This window comes from Marmota monax, unplaced genomic scaffold (genome assembly GCF_021218885.2).
Source record: "Marmota monax isolate L192 unplaced genomic scaffold, Marmota_monax_Labrador192_F-V1.1 WCK01_AAM20220418_F8-fsc00166, whole genome shotgun sequence".
Classification (NCBI taxonomy): domain Eukaryota; kingdom Metazoa; phylum Chordata; class Mammalia; order Rodentia; family Sciuridae; genus Marmota; species Marmota monax.
The window spans coordinates 755,941-779,147 of NW_026693344.1; the positions used below are offsets into that span (position 1 = coordinate 755,941).

At 38.8% G+C, this 23,207-nt stretch overlaps 1 protein-coding gene across 4 annotated transcripts in view; it reads left to right on the forward strand.

Annotated features, from left to right (window-relative positions):
• Nucleotides 1–23,207, forward strand: part of Papss2 (3'-phosphoadenosine 5'-phosphosulfate synthase 2) — a 100,421-nt gene that overhangs the window by 28,317 nt on the left and 48,897 nt on the right. Inside the window, exon 1 of one of the 4 annotated variants that reach the window (XM_046456808.2) lies at nucleotides 5,058–5,226. The exons of the other annotated variants lie outside the window; for them this stretch is intronic. Coding sequence (XP_046312764.1) covers nucleotides 5,200–5,226 — 27 coding nt within the window. The 5' untranslated portion in view covers nucleotides 5,058–5,199. Of the gene's footprint in view, nucleotides 1–5,057; nucleotides 5,227–23,207 lie in introns of those variants that run through there. 4 annotated transcript variants of the gene reach the window in all.

The window sequence follows — 23,207 nt, forward strand, 5'->3', positions numbered from 1 at the left end:
TATTGGTCAAGAGGAGGGATCTCAATGCACAAAACAAGTGATTCAGCACAACTCATTTTCCCTGACTATAACAACTATAGTCACCAGCAATGTCACCTTGGGCACTTATATTACTGAACAGGGATTTTTACATAGTCTTCAATTTGAGAACTAGCACCAACTTTTTCTTTAGTGAACCTTTCTTTGGTCTCATTCTAGTTCTGTTTCAAACTGAAATGAATTTTGAGTAAGTATGAATTGAAAATTGTAGGGAGGGTGGGATTCTTTTTGGCTTTGGCACCTGGGTACTAAGGGGCTATAGGAACAAGCTTTCATTCATCAACGGAACACATTAGGTTTCTGTTTTACAGTTCAGGGTGGGCCAGAGGCACCATGGTAGGTCTGTGATGGATGAATTAACATCTTGTTAGAAAGGTGTTGAGCCCCTCCTAAGTCACCTTGAATGCCCTGTTTTTGCAGCAGAAATGACCCATATTTTAAAAGTACAAGTATAATATACATTAAGAAAAATATATAAATCTTAAATGTGCTGCTCAGTGAATTTTCATGAAGTGAACACAGTTGTGTAACCAGCACTCGGATTAGGAAATAGACATTTCCTGAATCCCAGAAACCTCTTCCAGCCACTACCTCCGTCTCCTAATTAACTATTTCAGTTCATTTTGCCTGTTTTTGAACTCTTATGAATGGAATTCTACATTATACACCCTTCTGTGCATGGCTTCTTTTGCCCTAATTTATATTTGTGTTATCCATATTGTTTGTGGGTCATTGGGATTTGTTCATTCTCATTGTTATATAGAAGTGGTTCTCAGTGGGGGTGAAATTGGCATTGTTCACTGACATTTTTCTAGTTGTCACAACTCAGGATTGTCAGAGAGAGGTTGCTGATCACCAACCTACCATGCACAGGACAGTGCCTCATGACCAAGAATGATCAGGCCACCAGTGAGAAACCTTGCTGTGTAGGAGCATTCATAAGCGTTACACAGCTTGAACCTGGCTTTGAAATTCTTGAAACCATGCTTCTTGAAAAACCATGCTTCTTGAAACCACAGTTTTATTGGAATAGAGACAAACAGGAAGAATCTTTATTTGTTAAATAAAGCGTTAGAGTGAATATGACTGACCGTGTACAGTCTCGGTCATAGACAAAATTGTGTGTTTTGGAACTGCTTTATGAATTTGAAGAGATTCTAGATAAGAGAATGAAATGGACTAGCTCAAGGTTTTCATCAAAGAATGAAAGGGCTTTTTTTTGAAAATAACTTTATGGAGGAACAATTCAATACTATGAAATCCACCCATTTTAACTATACAATTCAAAGATTCCTAGTAAATTCACACAGTTGTGCAGTGATCACCACAGTCTAATTTTAGAATGTTTCCATCACATCAAAAAGATTCCTGTTGTCCATTGGCAATCATTCCCATTCCTACCCTAAGTCCCCATCGGTCTGTTTTCTGTCTCCAGATATTTCCTTTTCTGTATGTTACCTATAAATGGAATAAAACAATATGTGGTCTTTTGTGACTAACATTTTTACTTAGTTCAAGGTTCAAGGTTCAGTCATGTTGTAGCAGTACTCCAGTCTATTTTATGACTGAATAGGATTCCATTGTGTGGGCCAACCAAACAAATTCTTTTTGTCCACACACAGGTTAATTTGGGGTGTTTCCAGTTTGGGGCTTTCATGAGGAAGTACATGAAGTACTTTTGAGCAGAGGTAGGTAAATGGCTAATACAAGCAGGCTTTTGAAGAAGAGCATGGGGCCAGAGCATAGGACCAGCCTGCTTACTGCCCTTTCAGGTTCAGATTGAGATTCTCCATGCTTAGGGTTGTCCCTAGGCTTAGGTGATTCCGGGATAATGCTCTATATCATTTTCGATGTTTCCCAAAATTACTTGGCCAGTGCCCTCTTCCCTGCCACCCCCACAATGTAAAATGTACTAATATCTCCATGGACAATCTGAAGAAAGCAGTTCATGAAGTATTGATACCACCCAATTTTACCACTTATGGTGAATTCCTTATTTATATCATAGATTGAATTTTCATGAATCAAATTGGTTATTTTAGGTTTTTAAAAAGTGACTCTTCATTCCCATTCAATAAACTCTCACACTCTTTTAGTGCTTCTGCTATGGTTGGTTGGCTCTATAGTTAGTGACCATGAATAATATGGCATCTTACCCATGCAGTGGCCAACTGGATCAAGGCAACCTGAATGACTTATTTGTCATGAAATTTTATCCTTAGCATTCTAGTTACCCAACTGGGTTGAATAAATACTGGTTATCTCCATTGCATGTGTGTTCACTTTGGCATTCTGGATGCAGAAGAACTTGAAATCTATGTAAATAATGAAAATATCAAAGTTTCATGTAAATGTCACCCATGCCTTTTAAGTGGTATTTTTATATTGTCCATGCAATAAAATTCAGCTTTACATTTCTATCCAACATCAACAAATGTCCCATCTATTAAAAAGAAGAAGAAGAAGGAGAAGAAGGAGGAAAAGAAAGAGAAGAGAGGAGATAGGATGGAAGAAGAAAGAAAACACAAAAACTAAAATTCTGCTTACCCAATCCAACTTTCCATTTTAATAGTTATATCCAAAAAAAAAAAAGATCTCTGCTTAGGGTGTGCTTGGTTAGCTTGGTTCTTTGATCCACAGAAGAGCAGAATAACAGCCCCATAGATCCAGTCAGTACACTCCTGAGGATGATTTGTCCAGTTGAACCAAGAAGACCCTGTTTTTTTGTCAGATTTAGTAACTAACATTCAAACCAGACAATTTTAATAATGTGCACTCTGAAATATATTGCAATTTTTCACTTGTCAATTATACCTTAGTAAAGCTGAAGAATAAGTGAATGAGTGAATGATTTATTTATATGATAAATAAAAATTGGGGCTGAGGCTGTAGCGCAATGGTAGAGCACTTGCCTGCATGCGTGAGGCACTGGGTTCAATCCTCAGGACCACATAAAAATAAATAAATAAAGATATTGTGTCCATCTACAAGTAAAAAAATATTTTAAAAATAAGTAAATAAAAATTTAAAATAATTTCAAGTTAAAATAATGTATACTTGGAGGATTTCCCAGGGCTATAAAACCATGTTAACTCTGTGGGAATATTCTTCATTTTTGATTTGGAGCTTTAAGATTAAGTCTTCAGCAATAAATTCTTTTTAAGAAATTAAAAATAAAAAAGATTAAATCTTCAAGATGGAAAGTGTATGTATGGTAATTACTCAGATTATTTGTGTTAGAGAAAAGTTATAAAGTGTGGCCTGTAGAAAGATGTTTGAGCTGGGCATGGTGGTACACACCTGTGATCCCAGCCGTTTGAAAGGTTGAGTCAGGAGGTTCACAAATTCAAGGCCAACCTGAGCAACTTAGTAAGACCCTGTCTGAAAATAAAAGGGCTGGGGATATAGCTCAGTTGGTAGAGTGCTTGCCTTTGCATGCACAAGGCCCTGGGTTCAATCCCCAGCACCACAAAAAAAAAAAAAAAAAAAAAAAGAGTTGCATAATGATTTTAATGTGTGATCAATGAAGGTTGAAGCCAGCCCTTCAGGTTAATCCTCTTTTTGATTTTTTTCTTTTAAATCCCTGTCTTCCCCTTCAGGAGCTAGATTTTTGGCTGGACTGGCTGGATATTGGTTCAGGAGTCTTTTTTCATCTGTGTGCATGAAAGCAGTAATGGGGTACATGATTAAACCATGTTAGGCAGTATATTATTAGATCACGCTGTCATCCAGTTGTACTTGCCAAGGTAAGCCATGTTTCTCAGGCTCTCATCCCAGCTCCCTAATACTACTTCTAAGTCCCCAGGAAACAGCTCACATATGCCTGTGACAGGTCCCATTCACAGTGTGACTCGCCAAGCACACAGTCAGGATTCAGGATAGCTGCTGTGTCTTTGAATTCTAGATTATTTGCTTAGCCTGTTTTTGAGCTTTAGATAAATGGAGTCACACCATATGTTTTTTTGCTCTTCTATGACCATCTTCTTTCAACACTGTGTCTGTAAGACCCATCCCTGAAGCTGTGTCTAACTCTCCTTTGTTCTTTCTTATTGTTGTGTTGGATTTCATTGTGTAAACACCTTGATTTATTTACCCAGTCTACTGTTGATTGACAGGTGTCTGAATATTTATAACAACACTGTAATGTAGCTGCTATTCTTCCAGCCCTTTTGCAGATGGGGAGACTGAGGCTGTGAGTGCTTCCTGAGAGACATTCAGGTAGAAGCTACAGATTTTCAAAAAAGCAATAGATTTTTTTTTTTTTAAGGTCAGCTTCCCAGGCTTGTGTCAGGAAGTCAGTACCACAAAGTTTATGGGAGGCCAGTTCTTGGCCTCTCCTTGAATAGAGGTGGAGGGGTATGAATAAGGTAACCTATTCTCAAAATCCATTAATAGGATTATATTGTTATGTTGTGTATTGTGTGCATGCATGAATATCTTAAAACAAATCCCATCAGTATGCACAATTATAATGCACCAATTTTAAAAAGTGGGGAAAAAATCCATTAGTAGTAGGATACAAGATGTTCTGATTTCATATCTCTCCCTGACCATCTTAGACACTGCCAAAGTTTGTTGGATCTGCTAATGTATTACTGGCTTTTGGAATGATAACGAAAGTACACAGGAGGTCTACGCTTCCTTCTGTCAGAAACCAGATGTTCTCCAGCTCAAGAATGCAAATCATACACCTTGTTTTCTTCTCTGAAAAATAGGAAGTAACTCGGGCAGCTTTTCGGTCTGGATGGAAGAATTTTTTTTATATATATATATACTGACAAAAGTGGTTGTGTATGTATGCAGAAATATTTTGTTTTTCTAAGGTCATTTTACAAAAGCTAAGTGTGCAAGCTGTCTTCTGTAGAACTTTGTCCTTTTCTTCCACATACTCCTTTCCCCTGTGGAATCTGTGAGCTGTGCCAGCCAGGAGGAGAATGGCTTATTTCCAAAATTAAAAAATAAATAAATAAAAAAGAAAAAGAAAGCACTTTTACTCATTGGTTGATAAAGGGGGAGTGTGCAGCTGTTTAAATTGTCTAAATTCAGTCATTGTGGAGTCTGAAGTTGCCTTCTCTCTCTCACCTCCACCAAAGTCCTCCTCACCTCTCACTCACACATCTTCTCCTGGATTCTGTATCTCCTTCTACCAACTCCCAATCAATGAACCAGCTCTCAGCTAATTTCAAGGTAATGTGTGAAAGCTGAATGGTCTTAATATAGGGTATTAGATCTTGGTAGAAAAATTATCTAAACTCTACACTAGTATGGCAATATGTAAATCAATGGATGTGTAACTGATGTAATTCTGCAATCTGTATATGGGGTAAAAATGGGAGCTCATAACCCACTTGAATCAAAGTGTGAAATATGATATATCAATAACTATGTAATGTTTTGAACAGCCAACAATAAAAAATTAAAAAAAAAAGAAAAATTATCTAAACTCTATAAAATCATGATGTCTGCAGTTTCACAACTGGGTTTAGAACTGTGAATTCTAGAGATTGTTCTCTCACAATGCAATTGTTTATAGCAGTGATATAGTAGTGAAAAACAAACCATCCCCTCTGATCAACACCAGAGAAGATGTACATTCCTTTGAAAAGATTTCCTAAAGAACAAGGCAAAGAGATCTGCACTGTTCAGATGATGTACAAATTTAATAAATGCAAGGTTAGGGCTTAGAGAAGTAAACCCTTATTAGAATTCCAGATAAAAATACAGGATGTTCAGTTAAATTTGAATTTCAGACAAATAAAGAATATTTTTTGTATATATATGTCCCAAATATTGTATGAGACACCCTGTAATTTTATTTGTTAAATCTAACAACTCTAGCTATTTTTTTCAATATAATTTCAACAATTAATATTTGCTGAGTATTTCTGGTTTGATGAAGTGACCTCAGGAGCCCCAGGCCTTATGTTTGTCTCTTAAACCATTGTATCCACAGGCTGCAGCATAGTGTTTGGCATAGAGTTGATGATTAATAAATATTTTTTGAAAATTTTAATCAAAGGAATAAATGAATTACAAAATATAATGATTCTTCTAACCTAGGTAGGAATGCAAGCTCTCATACATATAAAGATAATGTGACTAATGTGATCTAGTTTTGGATTTCAGCTGATTTATTTACTTAATAGACTAGCCCACTTAGGTAAATAATTCAGATACTAAATTGGTTACTCCCACTTCAAAGAGAAGTGATAATTAAACTGGGGATTGAACAATGGTCTAACCTAAATTCAATGCAATATTTTAAATTTTCTGATTTAAATTGCCCTCCTAAACATAACATTGCCTATCTCCTTTTTCATATACACTTTTATTCTACAGTTCCTATCAAATAAGTTGTATGACTTTAATTCTCTTATTTCTGACAGAGTTGAATTTGATGGAGTGGAAATGGATGGGCACTAACTAATCAGCTGTGACCTAGAGCTTTACTACTAGTAAAATTATTGGTTTGATCTAGATTTTCCTTCTAAGGCATTTCTAACTCATTATAACACTTTCATCTATAATAGCCTTAAATGAAGGCTAGTTAATATATAATATTTTTTCTAGTATAAAACTTAGGCATATAGAATTTCTCATTGTTAGAGTTTATTATTTTTTGAAATATAAAGATAAAACACAAATTTAACATAATCATAAACTCCTCAAATCTCAGGATTGTAAGACCTTAAGTATACCATTTATAATTGAGATCATATAATCTCTTTCTCCTTCAGAGGAAAACCCTGAAGAACTATACAAGTTTCTGAGAATAAAACCCTAAACACTTTCTTATCTATACTTTTTTAGCCTTTCTTATATAGACTATTTCTTTCTTGCTTGAAGTGATACTCACATTCAGTCATTAAAATTGGAATCCCAATGGAAAGAAAAGATTGAAAATTTGGGGTCTATTTAAAAAAAAAAATACAAAAACAGTGTGTCAAGAAACACCGTAAACAAAGTCATAAACAACACATTCATAAAGTTAAGGGATATAGAACTGGTGGGAAGATTAACCAATACATTTACATATCAGGAGAAAATACAAACCATCTTGAAAATAATAAAAAGTGTGCAATGACACTCAAAATAGAAATCTGAACTAAAAAAGTCATTTAAATACTATTTTCTTCCATCAGATTGGCAGAAATCCAAGTCTTGCTAATATATTCTGTGTGTGTGTCCCCAATGGCAGTGGGGACCTGGAATGCCCACATTTTCCTGGTAGGAGTAGAGTTTTGTATAATCTTCCAATTTGGCAATTTGGTTCTATCTATCAGTATTACAAAGCCCCTACCGACTGATTAATAATCCCACTTCTAGGAATTAATCCTACATATATATTTTCACGTGTGAGAAATTATGTTTAAAGTTATTAACTGCTGCACCGTTTGTAATAATGAAGGATTGGAAACAATCCACTATCCATCAAAAAGGAAGCAGTTAAATATCTTATTGTATATCCATACAATGGAACATTGTGCAAAGGCAAAATGCATGAGAAAACTCTCTGTATTCTACAAGGAAAGGAGAGATCTAAAAAGGCAAAGTGTGCAGGGTGTGGAAAGGATAAATAAACAGTTTCTACACAAAGAAACTGTCAGGACGTATGAGAAACTCACAGAAATGGTTACCTATTTCCATCAGAGGTGGAAAAGATGGATGGGGAGATGATGGAATTTGGAGTGAAAGAAGCTCTCTTCCACATACCTGCTGTGTGCCCAGGCCCAGCAGCAAGAGAGAGCTTGGCCATTGGGGTGAACTTCAGCGGTCTGACTGACAGGAGCATAGAATGTGAAGATGGGGAGTGGTGAGAGGGGAGTGAAGAGACAAGGAGCTGCCCTGGAGGAAGGCTGACCTATGAGGGTGCCAGACCCCGCAGGTGAGAAAGTCAAACCAGGTGCAGGGAGGTGATTTCCAGGAAGGCTTAGGATGAATGGCTAAAGCCAGAGAATCCCTGCAGAGGGAGAGGACAGCAGTCCATGTGCAGCCCAGGAAGGGATCTGGGGCAGAAATGCCCAGGACATATCTAGCAGCCGTGTCTAAGTAGATGGAGTGGGGGGTCATGGGAAAAGCAAGCCCAGACTTTATCCTTTGGGAAAATAAAACAAAACGTGCTTCCTTCGGGAATCACCGATACACTCTTGTGCTTTGTCTGCCAGCCCTATGATAGCTTCTAAGAAGCCATGGTGACTTCTAACAATTTGTTCCTTATGGTCTTATTTATAAGCTGAGCTTTTAAGATCCCCGAAGACGGATCAATTTCTAATAAGAAGATGGGGACTTGAGACCCTGAGTGACCAGCTATGCGACCTCAGACAAAACATTTAACATCTTTGAACCTTAGTTCTTCTTCTGTGAAATGGTCCAGATGAGGTATGTCACATGCCATTGTGTTTAGTGAGGCTCAGGTGTAGCTTTGGAAACTGTAAATTTCCCTGGTAAGATGCTGACCACTGTCACGGTTCTTGAGCATACTTCAGTCAATAGAAAACAGCTGCCCATTCTGCCCATGGGTGAGAGGGCTATGTATGTTTTTGCTCTGTTAGAAATAGTAGGGCATTGGGAGGTGTCATAGTTGGAAAATAAAAGACAATATCCCAATTTTTGAGGGAAATCATTAAATTTCTTTCTACACTACTTCTTTCATGACAGGGAAAGCCCGAGCAGAGGGAAGCACTAGAGCTGCCTAAATTTTAACTGATTTCCTTAGTTTTTAAAATTTCCTTAATTTTTTTTCTTATTCTAATTATCTTATTGGCAATAATAACTTTTAATTATCACTAGAAGCAACTACTTTTCTTCTTCAAGTTAACGCTAACTGAGGGCTTGACTGGTGCTGTTTTATGTACATTTTCCCATTGAATCCTCCTAAAAGCCTAGTAAGCAGCAATTACTGTTAAATCCATTGTATAAACATGCTCCATGGCACAAAGGGGGCTGCTGGTGGAACGAGGCTGCCCAATCAGTCACTGTGATCTTGGTGTACATTCTGCTTCTTTAAGAAAACATACTGGGCTGGGGATGTGGCTCAAGCAGTAGCGTGCTCGCCTGGCATGCGCAGGGCACTGGGTTCGATCCTCAGCACCACATACAAATAAAATAAAGATGTTGTGTCCACTGAAAACTAAAAAATAAATATTAAAAAATTCTCTCTCTCTCTCTCTCTCTCTCTTTCTCTCTTAAAAAAAAAGAAAACATACTTTCAAGAGAGGGAGGTGGGTGGGGTGGGTGTAGGAACAAGAGTCTTTCTACACAGTGATGTTATAAATGTTGTTGAACTCATGATTACTAAGTAAGGACCCCAAATCTGTAACCCAGCTGAGACTTGTGAACATTTCTCCCATTTTTGAGACTCAGTTCTACCACCATGGCACACATTTCCTTCAGCAATATCTCAGCACCTGGTCTTCCATCTGTGAACCATGACACTCAATTAACTAAATGTATGAAATATCATGAGCATGACAAATTAACGAAGTGAAAACACTTAACATTTATTCGGTAAATTTTTAGCTTCTACAATATTGCAGGCACATGGATTCAAAGGTAAATGTGACTCGAGCATCCCTTATAAAAACCTTGTGTAAGAAGTAAATGGTATGTCAGCAAATAACCTTAGTTAGCCTAATCTCTTTTAGATTTGTTATTGTTCCCTAAATTTGCTTAAGCATTAAAATTATCTGAAGCACTGTAAAAGTTTGATGTTGCAACAGCAACATCAAAACCCCCTATAGCCAGGCATGATGCACACCTATAATCCCAGTGGCTCTGGAGGCTGAGGCGGGAGGATTAAAAGTTCAAAGTCAGCCCCAGCAAATTAGGGAGGCCCTAAGCCACTTAGAGAGACCCTGTCTCCAAATTAAAACAATCAAAACACAAAAAGAACTGGGGATTTTGCTCAGTGGCTAAGCGCCCCTGAGTTTTATCCCTGGTATACAAACAAACACACAATAAAACAACAACAGCAATGAAAACCTTTTAGTGTCCGTACCTCAGAGCAACTGAATTAGAATTTCTTAGCGAGGGCCCTGTATTTTCAACAAGTGTCCAAGGAGAGTGTTACAATTAGGTAAGTTGGGGAACTCAGCTCTGAATCCAAACAGGATCCTGTAGGGTTGGAGGAGGAAGTTGCTAAGTGTGCCTGTGTGATGGGAAATGAGCCAAAGCCTCACAGCAGTGTGTAGACCACACCTTAATGAGTGAGTAAGCAAACAAGTAGAGAGGAAGGACATTCCAAGCAAGAAGCATGAAAAGGAATGGTTTGATCCCAGTGGGAGCTTGGGATTTGTGTGATGGTCAAGAAGGGTGGTAGGGAAAGCAGGAAAATTGGCCATGGTCCCTACATGAAGTCTGTGGACATTACCCTAAAAGCCACAGGGACCACCATAGGATATGACACCAGGGAAGAGACAGGGAATCCTGTTTGAAGGGTGTCAGGGGGCCTCCTGGAAACAATTAGCTAACTAACAGTAGTAGAATGGGTTGAGAGGTATTAGCTAAATTTGACAGAATTTAGTGATAGATCGATTTTTTTTTTTTTTTTTTTAGTGAGGGAGAGGACAGTAGAACAACTCCTTGATCAGATAATGGAGAGAGGTGTGAGTCATTGCCCCGTGGTGAGGAATCTGGGAAGAGGAGCAAGGGGTGATGACAAGAAGATGAATTCTGTTTGATCATGCTGTGTTTCGATGGCTCTGGGGATTGTAACTACTAGGCATTTGGATATCTGCTGATAAAGAATTGGGATTCATAGTGTAACAATGGTAGACCAAGCCTTGGGAGCAGGTGGGAATCACTAAGGGGGTTCAGGGGAAGTTCTGCTGAGGGAGAACTAATGAGAACCCCATTATAAAAATGAGCTGTTCTCTCTCTTACCCTCTTATCTTGCCTCATCCTCTTGTCTTCCATAATGCAGCAAGAGGTTCCTCACCAAATGCTGGCTTCTTGATACTGGGTTTTCCAGCCACCAGAACTGTGAGAAAGAAATTTCCTCTTTTTCTAAATTGCCCAGTTGATAGTGTTTTGTTATAGCAGCATGAAACAGACTGAGACGGTGCCTGAGCAGAGTGAGCAACATTCACATTGAATCTGCTTTTTTAATATAAACTTTTCAGAAGGACTTCAGGCCATTTCAAGCTGAAGAACTCTTTTAGTTTATAATATAGACTTTTATTTGACTATCTCTGGGATGTTAATTTATGTAATGGGAGGAAAAGCAGTGGAATAATCTGCTTGAGGAAGTTCTCAGAAAGCATGTGGCTCATTTGACATATTGGAGCAGGGTCAAACAATTGTCCAATTGTTTTTGGGATTTAGGTGTTACTTTTGATTTCAGTGCTAACAAATGCTGAATTAATTCTCATAGAGTATGGAGAACTCAACAGAATCATAATCTGTTCACAAATCACAAATCATACACAGTTCTTTGAAACAGATTTCAAGGAATATTTTACGAATGCATTTGTGAGTGGGAGTTCTGTTCTTTTTAACATTTGAAGTGTGCTGGCTGTGAGAAGACAGACCACAGCAGGTCTTACTTGAAGACTTTAAAGTAAGACTTTTAGTGCACTGCATAACAGGAGCTATAACTGAAGTTTGGAAAGTGTCATTCTACTGTGTATTGCTACTAAGGCCTATATCCACATCAGTCAATCAACAGAGTATTTATTAAGCTTCTATTATTCATTCAACAAACATGTGCTAATACCCAATAAAGTCCTTTATTTTCCACCTCTTTTTAATCCTTGCAACAATCAGCAAGAATCTAATAAGAATAGCACAGCCTCAAAAGATGTAATGGTTAGGTTTAACTTGTTGTAGGTTCTAATGGAGCCAGAATTGAAAATGACTCTAAGTTATCTGCTTTAAAATCTCCTATCAGTTCCTCTGAGCCTGGCCCTATTAGGAAGTCAAAATGATGGCTTTTACCATGCAGGTTTACACTAAAGTTCAAAACACAAGATTTAAATCTATAAATCCATAAAATGTAAGGCACACATCTAAAACATTAGGAAAATGCCACAGAATGTAATGTCTATAGGAGTTTAGGAGAGGCATCAAAGAAAGCTGGTGGGTTGTACTGCATGAAGAACAGGCAATATATGGAGAGTTGAGGACATGGAGACCCTTCCAGGTGGGAAGAGCTGAATGACCAAAAAAAAAAAAAAAACAAAGGTGCAAAATTGTGTTCAGGAAATCGTGATTAGATCTACCACCTACAACAGAAGTTTTGCATCTGAGAGTAGAAAATGTGTCTTATAAGGGTAAATGGAGCCTGTAGTGGAGGCCCTTCAATGCCAAGCTAAGAAGTGAGACTTTATTCTGTAGCTAATAGAAAGCCATTTTAAAACTTTTGAGGGCTGGGTTTGTGGCTTAGCGGTAGAGCGCTCGCCTAGCACATGTGAGGCACTGAGTTTGATCCTCAGCAGCACATAAAAATAAAATATAATAAAGGTATTGTGTCCATCTACAACTAAAAAAAAATTAAAAAGAAAAATTTTGAATACAAAATTAACATGATTTAAAAAGTGACCTAGAAAATTAGGGCTGGGGTTGTGGCTCGGTGGTAGAGCACTTGCCTAGCATGTTTGAAGCCCTGGGTTCAATTCTCAGCACTGCCTATAAATAAATGAACAAAATAAATGCCCATCAACAACTAAAAAATAAAAAGAAAGAAAGAAAGAAAGAAAATTAACCTGATTATCAGTTCTAGAGATCAGTCAAGGGGCTCTGGGACAAAGGGGAATGGAGGCTTCCCAAGCATGAGCAGACCCAGAAGGAGCAGGGTTCCCAGGGGACTGTGTCCAGGAATAAGGTCCAGAGAGTCAGGCCAGACCAAGGGAGATGTGTAGTTACAGCAGTGGGGACAGTGCACCCAGAGGAGCCTGCAGAGTGTGGTCAAGAAGTTAAGGGAGGCAGGGTCTAGAGCAGCTATTCACCTCCCCAGGTGGATCCGAGAAGTGAAATGTGGCCATTTGTAGTCCAGTTGAGAGACTATCATAAAATACCATCAACTGGGTGGCTCATCAACAACAGGAATCCTTCCTCACACCTCCGGAGGATAGGAAGTCCAAGATCAAGGCTCCAGCAGATCCGGTGTCTGGTGAAGGCTGTCTTCTAACTAGGGCAGAAAAAGGGCCAGGCCACTCTGTGGGCCCCTTTATGAGGGCGCTAATCCCATTCACAAGCGCTCTACCCTCAAAGGCCCCACCCAATAATCGCCACGTTAGAGGCTAGGTTTTGGGGAAAAGACACAAAAATTCAGACCATTGCAGCCTATAAATGAAGAATGAGCTTCAGAATCTTTGGGAAACTCAGAACAGGTTATACTGCAGAGCATAGCAGAGATGGAGGTCAGTGGGTGTGGACGAGGCAGAGCATCCTCAGGAAGCCTGCTCACTGTGTGTTGTGGAGTCAGGCCTGGACACTATAGTGGACGTCCTGGGGACCAAGACATGGAGGGGGCGTGGGGATATAGCTCAGTTGGCAGAGTGCTTGCCTCGCATGCACAAGGCCCTGGGTTCAATCCCCAGCACCACACACACACACACACACACACACACACACACACACACACAAAAAAAGACATGAAGGATCTAAGAGTGTTGATGGTGGAAATTGGAAGATCTTACATGAATGACATCATGAAGAAAGCCTCGACATGACTTGTAGATAATTAGAGGAAGGACAGCAGTGGGTCTCAAGCCTCTTGAGGTTGTACATGATGTGGAGTTACACTGGCCGTGTATTCATGAAACCATGTCCAATTCATTCTACTGCCTTTCCTAGTCCCAGGAGCAAGTTCCAAAGGTTATTTGGAAAACAATCACTTGGGCCTTAGAAAAATTTTGTCATTAAGAACTTGTTTCCATGGGAAATGTGTTTAAAATAGTCTAATGTATCAGGAATATTGCAACCTTATATAACCCTGAAATCGAACTTCCTCTGGCTTTACTATCTTTCCTCCTGCTTCTCAGCACAAGTGTGAGCGATCTCTACCCCAAACACTGAAGAGGGCTTTTAGGATCAGGTATAAAGATTGTGAGTGTCTGTCAGGGTGTAAGCCTTTCTCCTTAAAAAAAAATATTGGAGCATTATAATTATGTGCAACAGTGAGATTCATTGTGACATTCACACATGCACATTGCAAAATTTGGTCAATTTCAAGATCCTCAAAAGTAAACTCCACACACTTATCCACCCCAAACTTCTGGCTATGTACTTCTTCATCTTGGGTCTCCATTCTAGAACAGGATGTAATTTCAGAATGATTTGTTCCAAAAAAAATATTTATGCTTTTACCTGCAAAGACGCATACTGCTTCTCTTCTGCTGTCCTATTTCCAAAAGAAAAATGTAGCCCTTCTGAGTTTTCCCCCTCTAAGCAGTTTCAGATCTCCTTTCTTCTTCTCCTTTCTCTCTTTACTTTGACCCCTCTGTATGGAAAAACTTATAATGTATTCATAATGGGAGGTCTGGGGACGTAGACAGGGCCAAATGAAGACTGATCTCTGTTTTGGAGGGACAAAAGGGAATCCAAAGAAGATGCTGCTAGGTCTCCTCTGTTTTCACTCAAACCCCAAATGTCACTGGTAATATTTTTAAATGTTGTCCATACACATTGTGGATATGTCCATGCTTGTGATATGTGTACCCAACTGTTGCATCTGTCCATTTGTCATTCTGTCCCCTTCTGCTTTCTTTACTCTGTGATGTGCTTATGAAAGGATTTCTCATAAAACCCCAAGCAGACTTAATCCTTAAATTAGAAGTAAAAATAATGAACTCAGCTACTTTAAGAAACATGGTCAGGAGGGATAAAGAATCAAGTAGTGCAGAAGCTAAAGTGATTATGAAATGCTTAGGTTTTCATGGTTTTGTTTATTGCAAAATCTTAGGGAAATGTACTTTTAAAAACTTAAGCCCTTTGGTTTTAGACGGTTGTAGACTTAGAGAAAAATCAAGGAAAAGATACAAAGGGTTCCCATATACCCTTACACCTCTTTTACCCTGTTAGGAACTTTTACATCAGTGTGGCACATTTTTACACTCAATGAACCAAAAATACATCAGGAAGGAACACAGAGATACTGAGGAACAAAAGTGGCCAAATTATATTGTTACGTTATGTGCATGTACAAATACCTAACAAGGAATCCCACTATAATGTGTGATTATAATGTGCCAATAACATTAAAAAAAAGATATGTCATTATTAGCTGAAGTCTATATTTTCTTCAAGTTTTCTTAATTTTTACCTCATATTATTTTTCTGTCCAAGGAATCCACTCCATGTCACATTTCATTGTCACGTCTCCTTAGTCTCTTCTTGTCTGTGACAGTTTCTCAGACTTTCCTTTTTCTTTCTTTTTGAATTTATGTATTTATTCATTTATTTTTTTTTGTATAACATAATTTTCTTTTTTTTATTGGTTGTTCAAAACATTACAAAGCTCTTGACATATCATATTTCATACATTTGATTCAGGTGGGTTTTGAACTCCCAATTTTACCCCAAATACAGATTGCAGAATCACGTTGGTTACACATCTACATTTTTACATAATGCCCTATTAGTAACTGTTGTATTCTGCTACCTTTCCTATCCTCTACTATCTCCCCTCCCCTCCCCTCCCATCTTCTCTCTCTACCCCATCTACTGTAATTCATTTCTCTCCTTATTTATTTTCCCATTCCCCTCACAACCTCTTATATGTAATTTTGTATAACAATGAGGATCTCCCTCCATTACCATGCAATTTCCCTTTTCTCTCCCTTTCCCTCCCACCTCATGTATCTGTTTAATGTTAATCTTTTCTTCCTGCTCTTCCTCCCTGCTTTGTTCTTAGTTGCTCTCATTATATCAAAGAAGACATTTGGTATTTGTTTTTTAGGGATTGGCTAGCTTCACTAAGCATAATCTGCTCTAGTGCCATCCATTTCCCTGCAAATTCCATGATTTTGTCATTTTTTAGTGCTATATAATACTCCATTGTGTATAAATGCCACATTTTTTTTATCCATTCATCTATTGAAGGGCATCTGGGTTGGTTCCACAGTCTAGCTATTGTGAATTGTGCTGCTATGAACATCGATGTAGCAGTATCCCTGTAGTACGCTCTTTTAAGGTCTTCAGGGAATAGTCCGAGAAGGGCAATAGCTGGGTCAAATGGTGGTTCCATTCCCAGCTTTCCCAGGAATCTCCATACTGCTTTCCAAATTGGCCGCACCAGTTTGCAGTCCCACCAGCAATGTACAAGTGTACCCTTTTCCCCACATCCTCTCCAGCACTTGTTGTTTGACTTCATAATGGCTGCCAATCTTACTGGAGTGAGATGGTATCTTAGGGTGGTTTTGATTTGCATTTCTCTGACTGCTAGTGATGGTGAGCATTTTTTCATGTACTTGTTGATTGATTGTATGTCCTCCTCTGAGAAGTGTCTGTTCAGGTCCTTGGCCCATTTGTTGATTGGGTTATTTGTTTTCTTATTGTTTAATTTTTTGAGTTCTTTGTATACTCTGGATATTAGGGCTCTATCTGAAGTGTGAGGAGTAAAAATTTGTTCCCATGATGTAGGCTCCCTATTTACCTCTCTTATTGTTTCTCTTGCTGAGAAAAAACTTTTCAGTTTAAGTAGGTCCCATTTGTTGATTCTTGTTATTAACTTTTGTGCTATGGGTGTCCTATTAAGGAATTTGGAGACCGACCCCACAATATGTAGATCGGAGCCAACTTTTTCTTCTATCAGATGTAGAGTCTCTGATTTGATATCAAGCTCCTTGATCCACTTTGAGTTAACTTTTGTGCATGGCGAGAGAAAGGGATTCAGTTTCACTTTGTTATATATGGATTTCCAGTTTTCCCAACACCATTTGTTGAAGATGCTATCCTTCCTCCATTGCATGCTTTTAGCTCCTTTATCAAATATAACATAGCTGTAGCTTTGTGGATTAGTCTCTGTGTCCTCTATTCTGTACCATTGGTCCACCCGCCTGTTTTGGTACCAGTACCATGCTGTTTTTGTTACTATTGCTCTGTAATATAGTTTTAAATCCGGTATCGCTATACCACCTGATTCACACTTCCTGCTTAGAATTGCTTTTGCTATTCTTGGTCTTTTATTTTTCCCTATGAATTTCATGATTGCTTTATCTATTTCTACAAGAAATGCCATTGGGAGTTTGATTGGCATTGCATTAAACCTATAGAGAACTTTTGGTAATATCGCCATTTTGATGATGTTAGTTCTGCCTATCCATGAACAGGGTATATTTTTCCATCTTCTAAGATCTTCTTCTACTTCTCTTTTTAGGGTTTTGTAGTTTTCATTGTATAAGTCCTTCACCTCTTTTGTTAGGTTGATTCCCAAGTATTTTATTTTATTTTTTGAGGATATTGTGAATGGAGTGTTTTTCCTCATTTCCGTTTCAGAAGTTTTGTCACTGATATACAGAAATGCCTTTGATTTATGCGTGTTGATTTTATATCCTGCCACTTTGCTGAATTCATTTATTAGTTCTAGTAGTTTTTTTGTAGACCCTTTTGGGTCTTCTAGGTATAGAATCATGTCATCTGCAAATAGTGATAATTTAAGTTCTTCCTTTCCTATTTTTATGCCTTTAATTTCTTTCGTCTGTCTAATTGCTCTGGCCAGTGTTTCAAGAACTATATTGAATAGAAGTGGTGATAGAGGGCATCCCTGTCTTGTTCCAGATTTTAGGGGGAATGCCTTCAATTTTTCTCCATTGAGAATGATGCTAGCCTGAGGCTTAGCATATATAGCTTTTACTATGTCGAGGTAAGTTCCTGTTATTCCTAGTTTTTCTAATGTTTTGAACATAAAGGGATGCTGTACTTTGTCGAATGCTTTTTCTGCGTCTATTGAGATGATCATATGGTTCTTATCTTTAAGTCTATTGATGTGGTGAATAACATTTATTGATTTCCGTATATTGAACCATCCTTGCATCCCAGGGATGAATCCTACTTGATCATGGTGCACAATTTTTTTGATGTGCCTTTGTATCCGATTCACCAGAATTTTATTGAGGATTTTTGCATCTAGGTTCATCAGAGATATTGGTCTGTAGTTTTCTTTCTTTGAGGTGTCTTTGTCTGGTTTCGGAATCAGGGTGATGTTGGCCTCATAGAATGAATTTGGCAGAGCTCCCTCTTTTTCTATTTCCTGAAATAGCTTGAAAAGTATTGGTATTAATTCTTCCCTAAAGGTTTTGTAAAACTCCGCTGTATACCCATCCGGTCCTGGGCTTTTCTTGGTTGGAAGTCTTTTGATTGCTTCTTCTATTTCATCTATTGATATTGGTCTGTTGAAGTTGTGAGTATCCTCCTGATTCAGTCTGGGCAAATCATATGACTTAAGGAATTTATCGATGTCTTCACTATCTTCTATTTTATTGGAATATAGGTTTTCAAAATAATTTCTAATTGTCTTCTGTATTTCTGTAGCGTCTGTTGTGATATTGCCTTTTTCGTCCCGTATGTTAGTAATTTGAGTTCTCTCTCTTCTTCTCTTCGTTAGCATGGCTAAGGGTCTGTCGATCTTATTTATTTTTTCAAAGAACCAACTTTTAGTTTTGTTAATTTTTTCAATAGTTTCTTTTGTTTCAATTTCGTTGATTTCCGCTCTGATTTTAATTATTTCTTGCTTCTGCTACATTTGCTGTTGTTTTGCTCTTCCTTTTCTAGCGCTTTGAGATGAAGTGTGAGCTCTTTTATTTGTTGGTTTTTCCTTTTTTTGAGGAATGACCTCCAGGCGATGAATTTCCCTCTTAAAACTGCTTTCATTGTGTCCCATAGATTCCGATATGTTGTGTCTGTATTTTCATTTATCTCTAAGAATTTTTTGATTTCCTCCTTTATGTCTTCTGTAACCCATTGATCATTCAGTAACATATTGTTCATTTTCCATGTGATGTAGGATTTTTCCTTCCTTCTTTTATCATTGATTTCCAGTTTCATTCCATTATGATCAGATAAAATGCATGGGATTATCTCCACCCCTGTATATTAACTGAGGGTTGCCCTATGGCATAATATATGGTCTATTTTTGAGAAGGATCCATGTGCTGCTGAGAAAAAAAGTATATCCACTTGATGATGGTTGATATATTCTATATATGTCAGTTAAGTCTAGGTTGTTGATTGTGATATTGAGTTCTATAGTTTCTTTATTCAACTTTTGTTTGGAGGATCTGTCAAATGGTGAGAGAGGTGTGTTGAAGTCACCCATAATTATTGTGTTGTGATCTATTTGATTCTTGAACTTGAGGAGAATTTGTTTTATGAACGTCACAGCACCATTATTTGGTGCATAAATATTGATAATTGTTATGTCTTGTTGGTGAATGGTTCCTTTTAACAGTATATAATGTCCTTCCTTATCCCTTTTGATTAACTTAGTCTTGAAGTCGATTTTATTCGATATGAGGATGGCCACCCCTGCTTGCTTACGAGGACCCTGTGCGTGGTATATTTTTTCCCAACCTTTCACCTTCAGCCTGTGTATGTCTTTTGCAATCAGATGTGTCTCCTGGAGGCAGCATATTGTTGGATTTGTTTTTTTAATCCATGTTACCAGCCTATGTCGCTTTATTGGAGAGTTTAAGCCATTAACGTTTAGAGTTACTATTGATATATGGTTTGTACTTCCAGCCATGTTTGATTATTTATCTTCTTTTTTTTTAATTTAATTTAGTTTGTTTCTCCATGGTTAGCTTTCCCCCCGCCCTCTGTTTTTATAGAGGCACTTCCCACTGATGGTTTTGGTTATTGTTTTTCATTTCTTCCTCGTGTAGTGTTTTGCTCAAGATGCTTTGCAATGCTGGTTTTCTGGCTGCAAATTCTTTCAGCTTTTGTTTGTCATGAAAGATTTTTATTTCATTGTCATACCTGAAGCTTAATTTTGCTGTATACAGAATTCTTGGTTGGCATCCATTGTCTTTTAGTGTTTGAAATACGTTGTTCCAGGATCTTCTCGCTTTCAGCGTCTGTGATGAAAAATCCGTTGTTAACCTTATTGGTTTACCCCTGAATGTAATCTGCCTCCTTTCTCTTGTAGCTTTTAATATTTTCTCTTTGTTCTGTATATTGGATATCTTCATAACAATGTGTCTTGGCGTTGGTCTACTGTGATTTTGTGTGCTCAGTGTCCTGTATGCATCTAAAATTTGTATATCCGTTCCCTTTTTTATTTCTGGAAAGTTTTCTGTAATTATTTCATTCAGCAGGCTACTCATTCCCTTGGTTTGAATCTCTGTACCTTCTTCTATCCCGATGACTCGTAGGTTTGGTTTTTTTTATGTTATCCCATATCTCTTGGATGTTTCTCTCATGATTTTTAACCAGCCTTTCTGAGTTGGCTAGGCTCTTTTCAAGATGATATATTTTGTCTTAATTATCTGACGTTCTGGCTTCTACTTGCTCCACTCTGTTAGTGATACTCTCAATTGAGTTTTTAATTTGGTTTATCGTTTCCTTCATTTCTAGAATTATTGTTTGATTTTTTTTATAATCTCTATCTCCTGATAAAGATGCTTAACTTCTTCTTTTATCTGTTTATGTAATTGATTTTCAAAGTGTTCTTTCACTGTTTGGATTTGCTGTCTCATATCCTCTTTAAGGTTCCATTCCATCTGTCTAAGGTGTTCCTTGAGTTCTTTATATGACCATTTTTCTGCTGACTCTAGGTCCTCCTGAATATTTAGGCTGTCCTTCATTGTTTGTACCCCTTTTCTTCCTTGCTTTTTTATGCTGCTCATGTTACTTCTTGTTCTGCTTGACTGCTGAGTTACTGTTTACTCTTATAAATTTATTTGATGCTTGGGAGGAAAGATATTAGAAGGGAAGGGAAGAAGTCACTAAAGAGAATGACAGTAGGCAGGTAGAATTCAAGGAAGGGGGAATAAGAAAATTGAAAAGAAATGAAAAGACAAAAGAAACAAAAACAAAACACACACAAAAAAGTTAGAAAATAAAGAAAGAAAGAAAAGAAAAAAAAATTTTTACAAAAATAATAATGATAATAAAAATAATGAAAATTAAAATTGAAAAAATTATAATAATAATAAAAAAATTAGAAACATTAAAAAAGTTAAAGAACAACAACAATAAAAAATTGAAAATGAAAGAAAAAAAAGAAAAAGAAAAAAAATGATAATAATAATAATAATAAATGCAGTCATAGAGTTCGATTAATTTCTCTTCCAGTAGGTGGAGCTGTGCCCACTGGGTCAAGCTTCTCCTCTCACTAAGTGGGAACCAATCACTGTGTAGCAGCTCTTCCTCACAGACTGGGCGGGTCTCCAATCCTGAGTGCCTAGGGCCTTCTCTTGTGTTTCCTCAAGCCAGGCCGCGCTCACCTGTGACGCTCACCACAATACTGGCTACACGCCAGGTCTGCTGCTCCTGGGAGCCCTGTTGCGCTGGTTTCAATGCAGTTATCTCCTCCGCCCGTGACCTCAGTTCTCTGCCAGGGTGGTATCACATGTAAATGGTGACCGTTGGTTCCCTTTGCCGGGTGACCAGTGCAACGGGTGGGTCCTGACTGTCTCTCCCAATCCCCGTTTCAATCCTGTGGCCACTGCCTATGAAGGCTCGGTTGGTTTTTACCTCTGAAAGTTCCTAAGGGCCAACCAGTTATTTCAGCGGGATTGTTAGTGCTGAGTCACGAGAAACAGGCGAACCGGAGCTTGGATGCAGCCGATCCGGGCTCGGTGTGTGTGTTCTGAGGGGCCCAGACTGTACACCCCAGATCCACGTCAGCTCAGCATTGCCTAGTGATCCTGGGCAAACAGCATTTATACAGTTTACAGCTCCCTATGCCCTCGCAGTTGAAGAGGTCAGAGACTTGATCTCTTCCCGCCCGCTGCCATGTTAGATCTCCTCAATGATATTCATGTTGCCCTTACAGCTTCCTGGCATAAGCAAGTTCTTGGGATTATACAAACTGCTGCTTCTGTTTCCAGTCCAGATTTCTAGAAATTAAACCCTGCCGCCGTCGCCTCTTCCCCGGGGCCACGCTCAGGGGTGCCGCTCTCGTCCGCAACCGTAGCTGCGCCAAAGAACCGGTGCCCAGCCCCCAGGGCCCAAGCGGCTGCCGCGGCTCTCCGGCTCCTTCCTCTGAAGCACGGGTCCCCTCGCAGGGGCATGCAGAACGACCCCAGAGCAGACTCTGCCCGAGGGTGCAGCGGCGAACAGGCGACCCAGGCGCTCAAGGCTGTGGTCCAGCCTTTGGAGAACAGGGCTCGGCACGCAGCCCAGCTCCAACCTCTAGGTGCGGCTGCCGGACAATGTAGCCATAGCCATCAAGACAGCCGGCAGAAAGCAAATGGCGGCTCCCGCGGAGTGGAATTTCGGCACAGAAACCACAGCCCAGCCAACGATCCCAATCCACAAACTCTCCCTGTATAAAAAATATTCAAAAAAAAAAAAAAAAAAAAAGGGGCAGGGCGCACTGAGCTTTCTTTGCCTCGGGTACTTACAATCAACTGCTGATTACACATTCACCTTTTCTGCCCGGAGCGAAGCGAAAGAGGAAGCAGATGGGAGCAAAGCGCCCGCGGCTTTGGGCGGCAAAGCGTCCGGGAGCCAAGCGTCTCTTTTTCGATCTCTTTGTTCTTCCTGCTGCTTGGCAAAGTGGTCCACTACAGATTAACGGTGGAAGGGGTTCTTACACGCTGTGCGAAATCTCGATTAAAGCCGCTGCTCTGAGCACCCCGCTCAGCACTTCAGCAACCCCCGTGCGCAGCGGCCATCTTCTAACACCATTCTCTTATTTTTAAATTCTTAAATATGTGTTCTTTCTAGTGTATTCTGGCATATTACAAATACATGAAGTATAACTTTCCATTCTTGAGGTTGTACATGATGTGAAGTTACACTGGTCATGTATTCATGTATGAACATGGGAAAGTCAACAAATTCATTCTACTGTCTTTCCTAGTCCCATCTCCACTTCTTTTCCTTCATTCCTCTTTGTCTAATTTAATAAATTTCTCTTCTTCCTGCCCTGCCTTATTGTTTGTTAGCATCTGAATGTCAGAGAGGACATTTGGCCTTTAGTTTGGGGGGATTGCCTTATTTCACTTAGAATGATAATCTCCAGTTCTATCCATTTACTGGCAAATGCCATAATTTCATTCTTC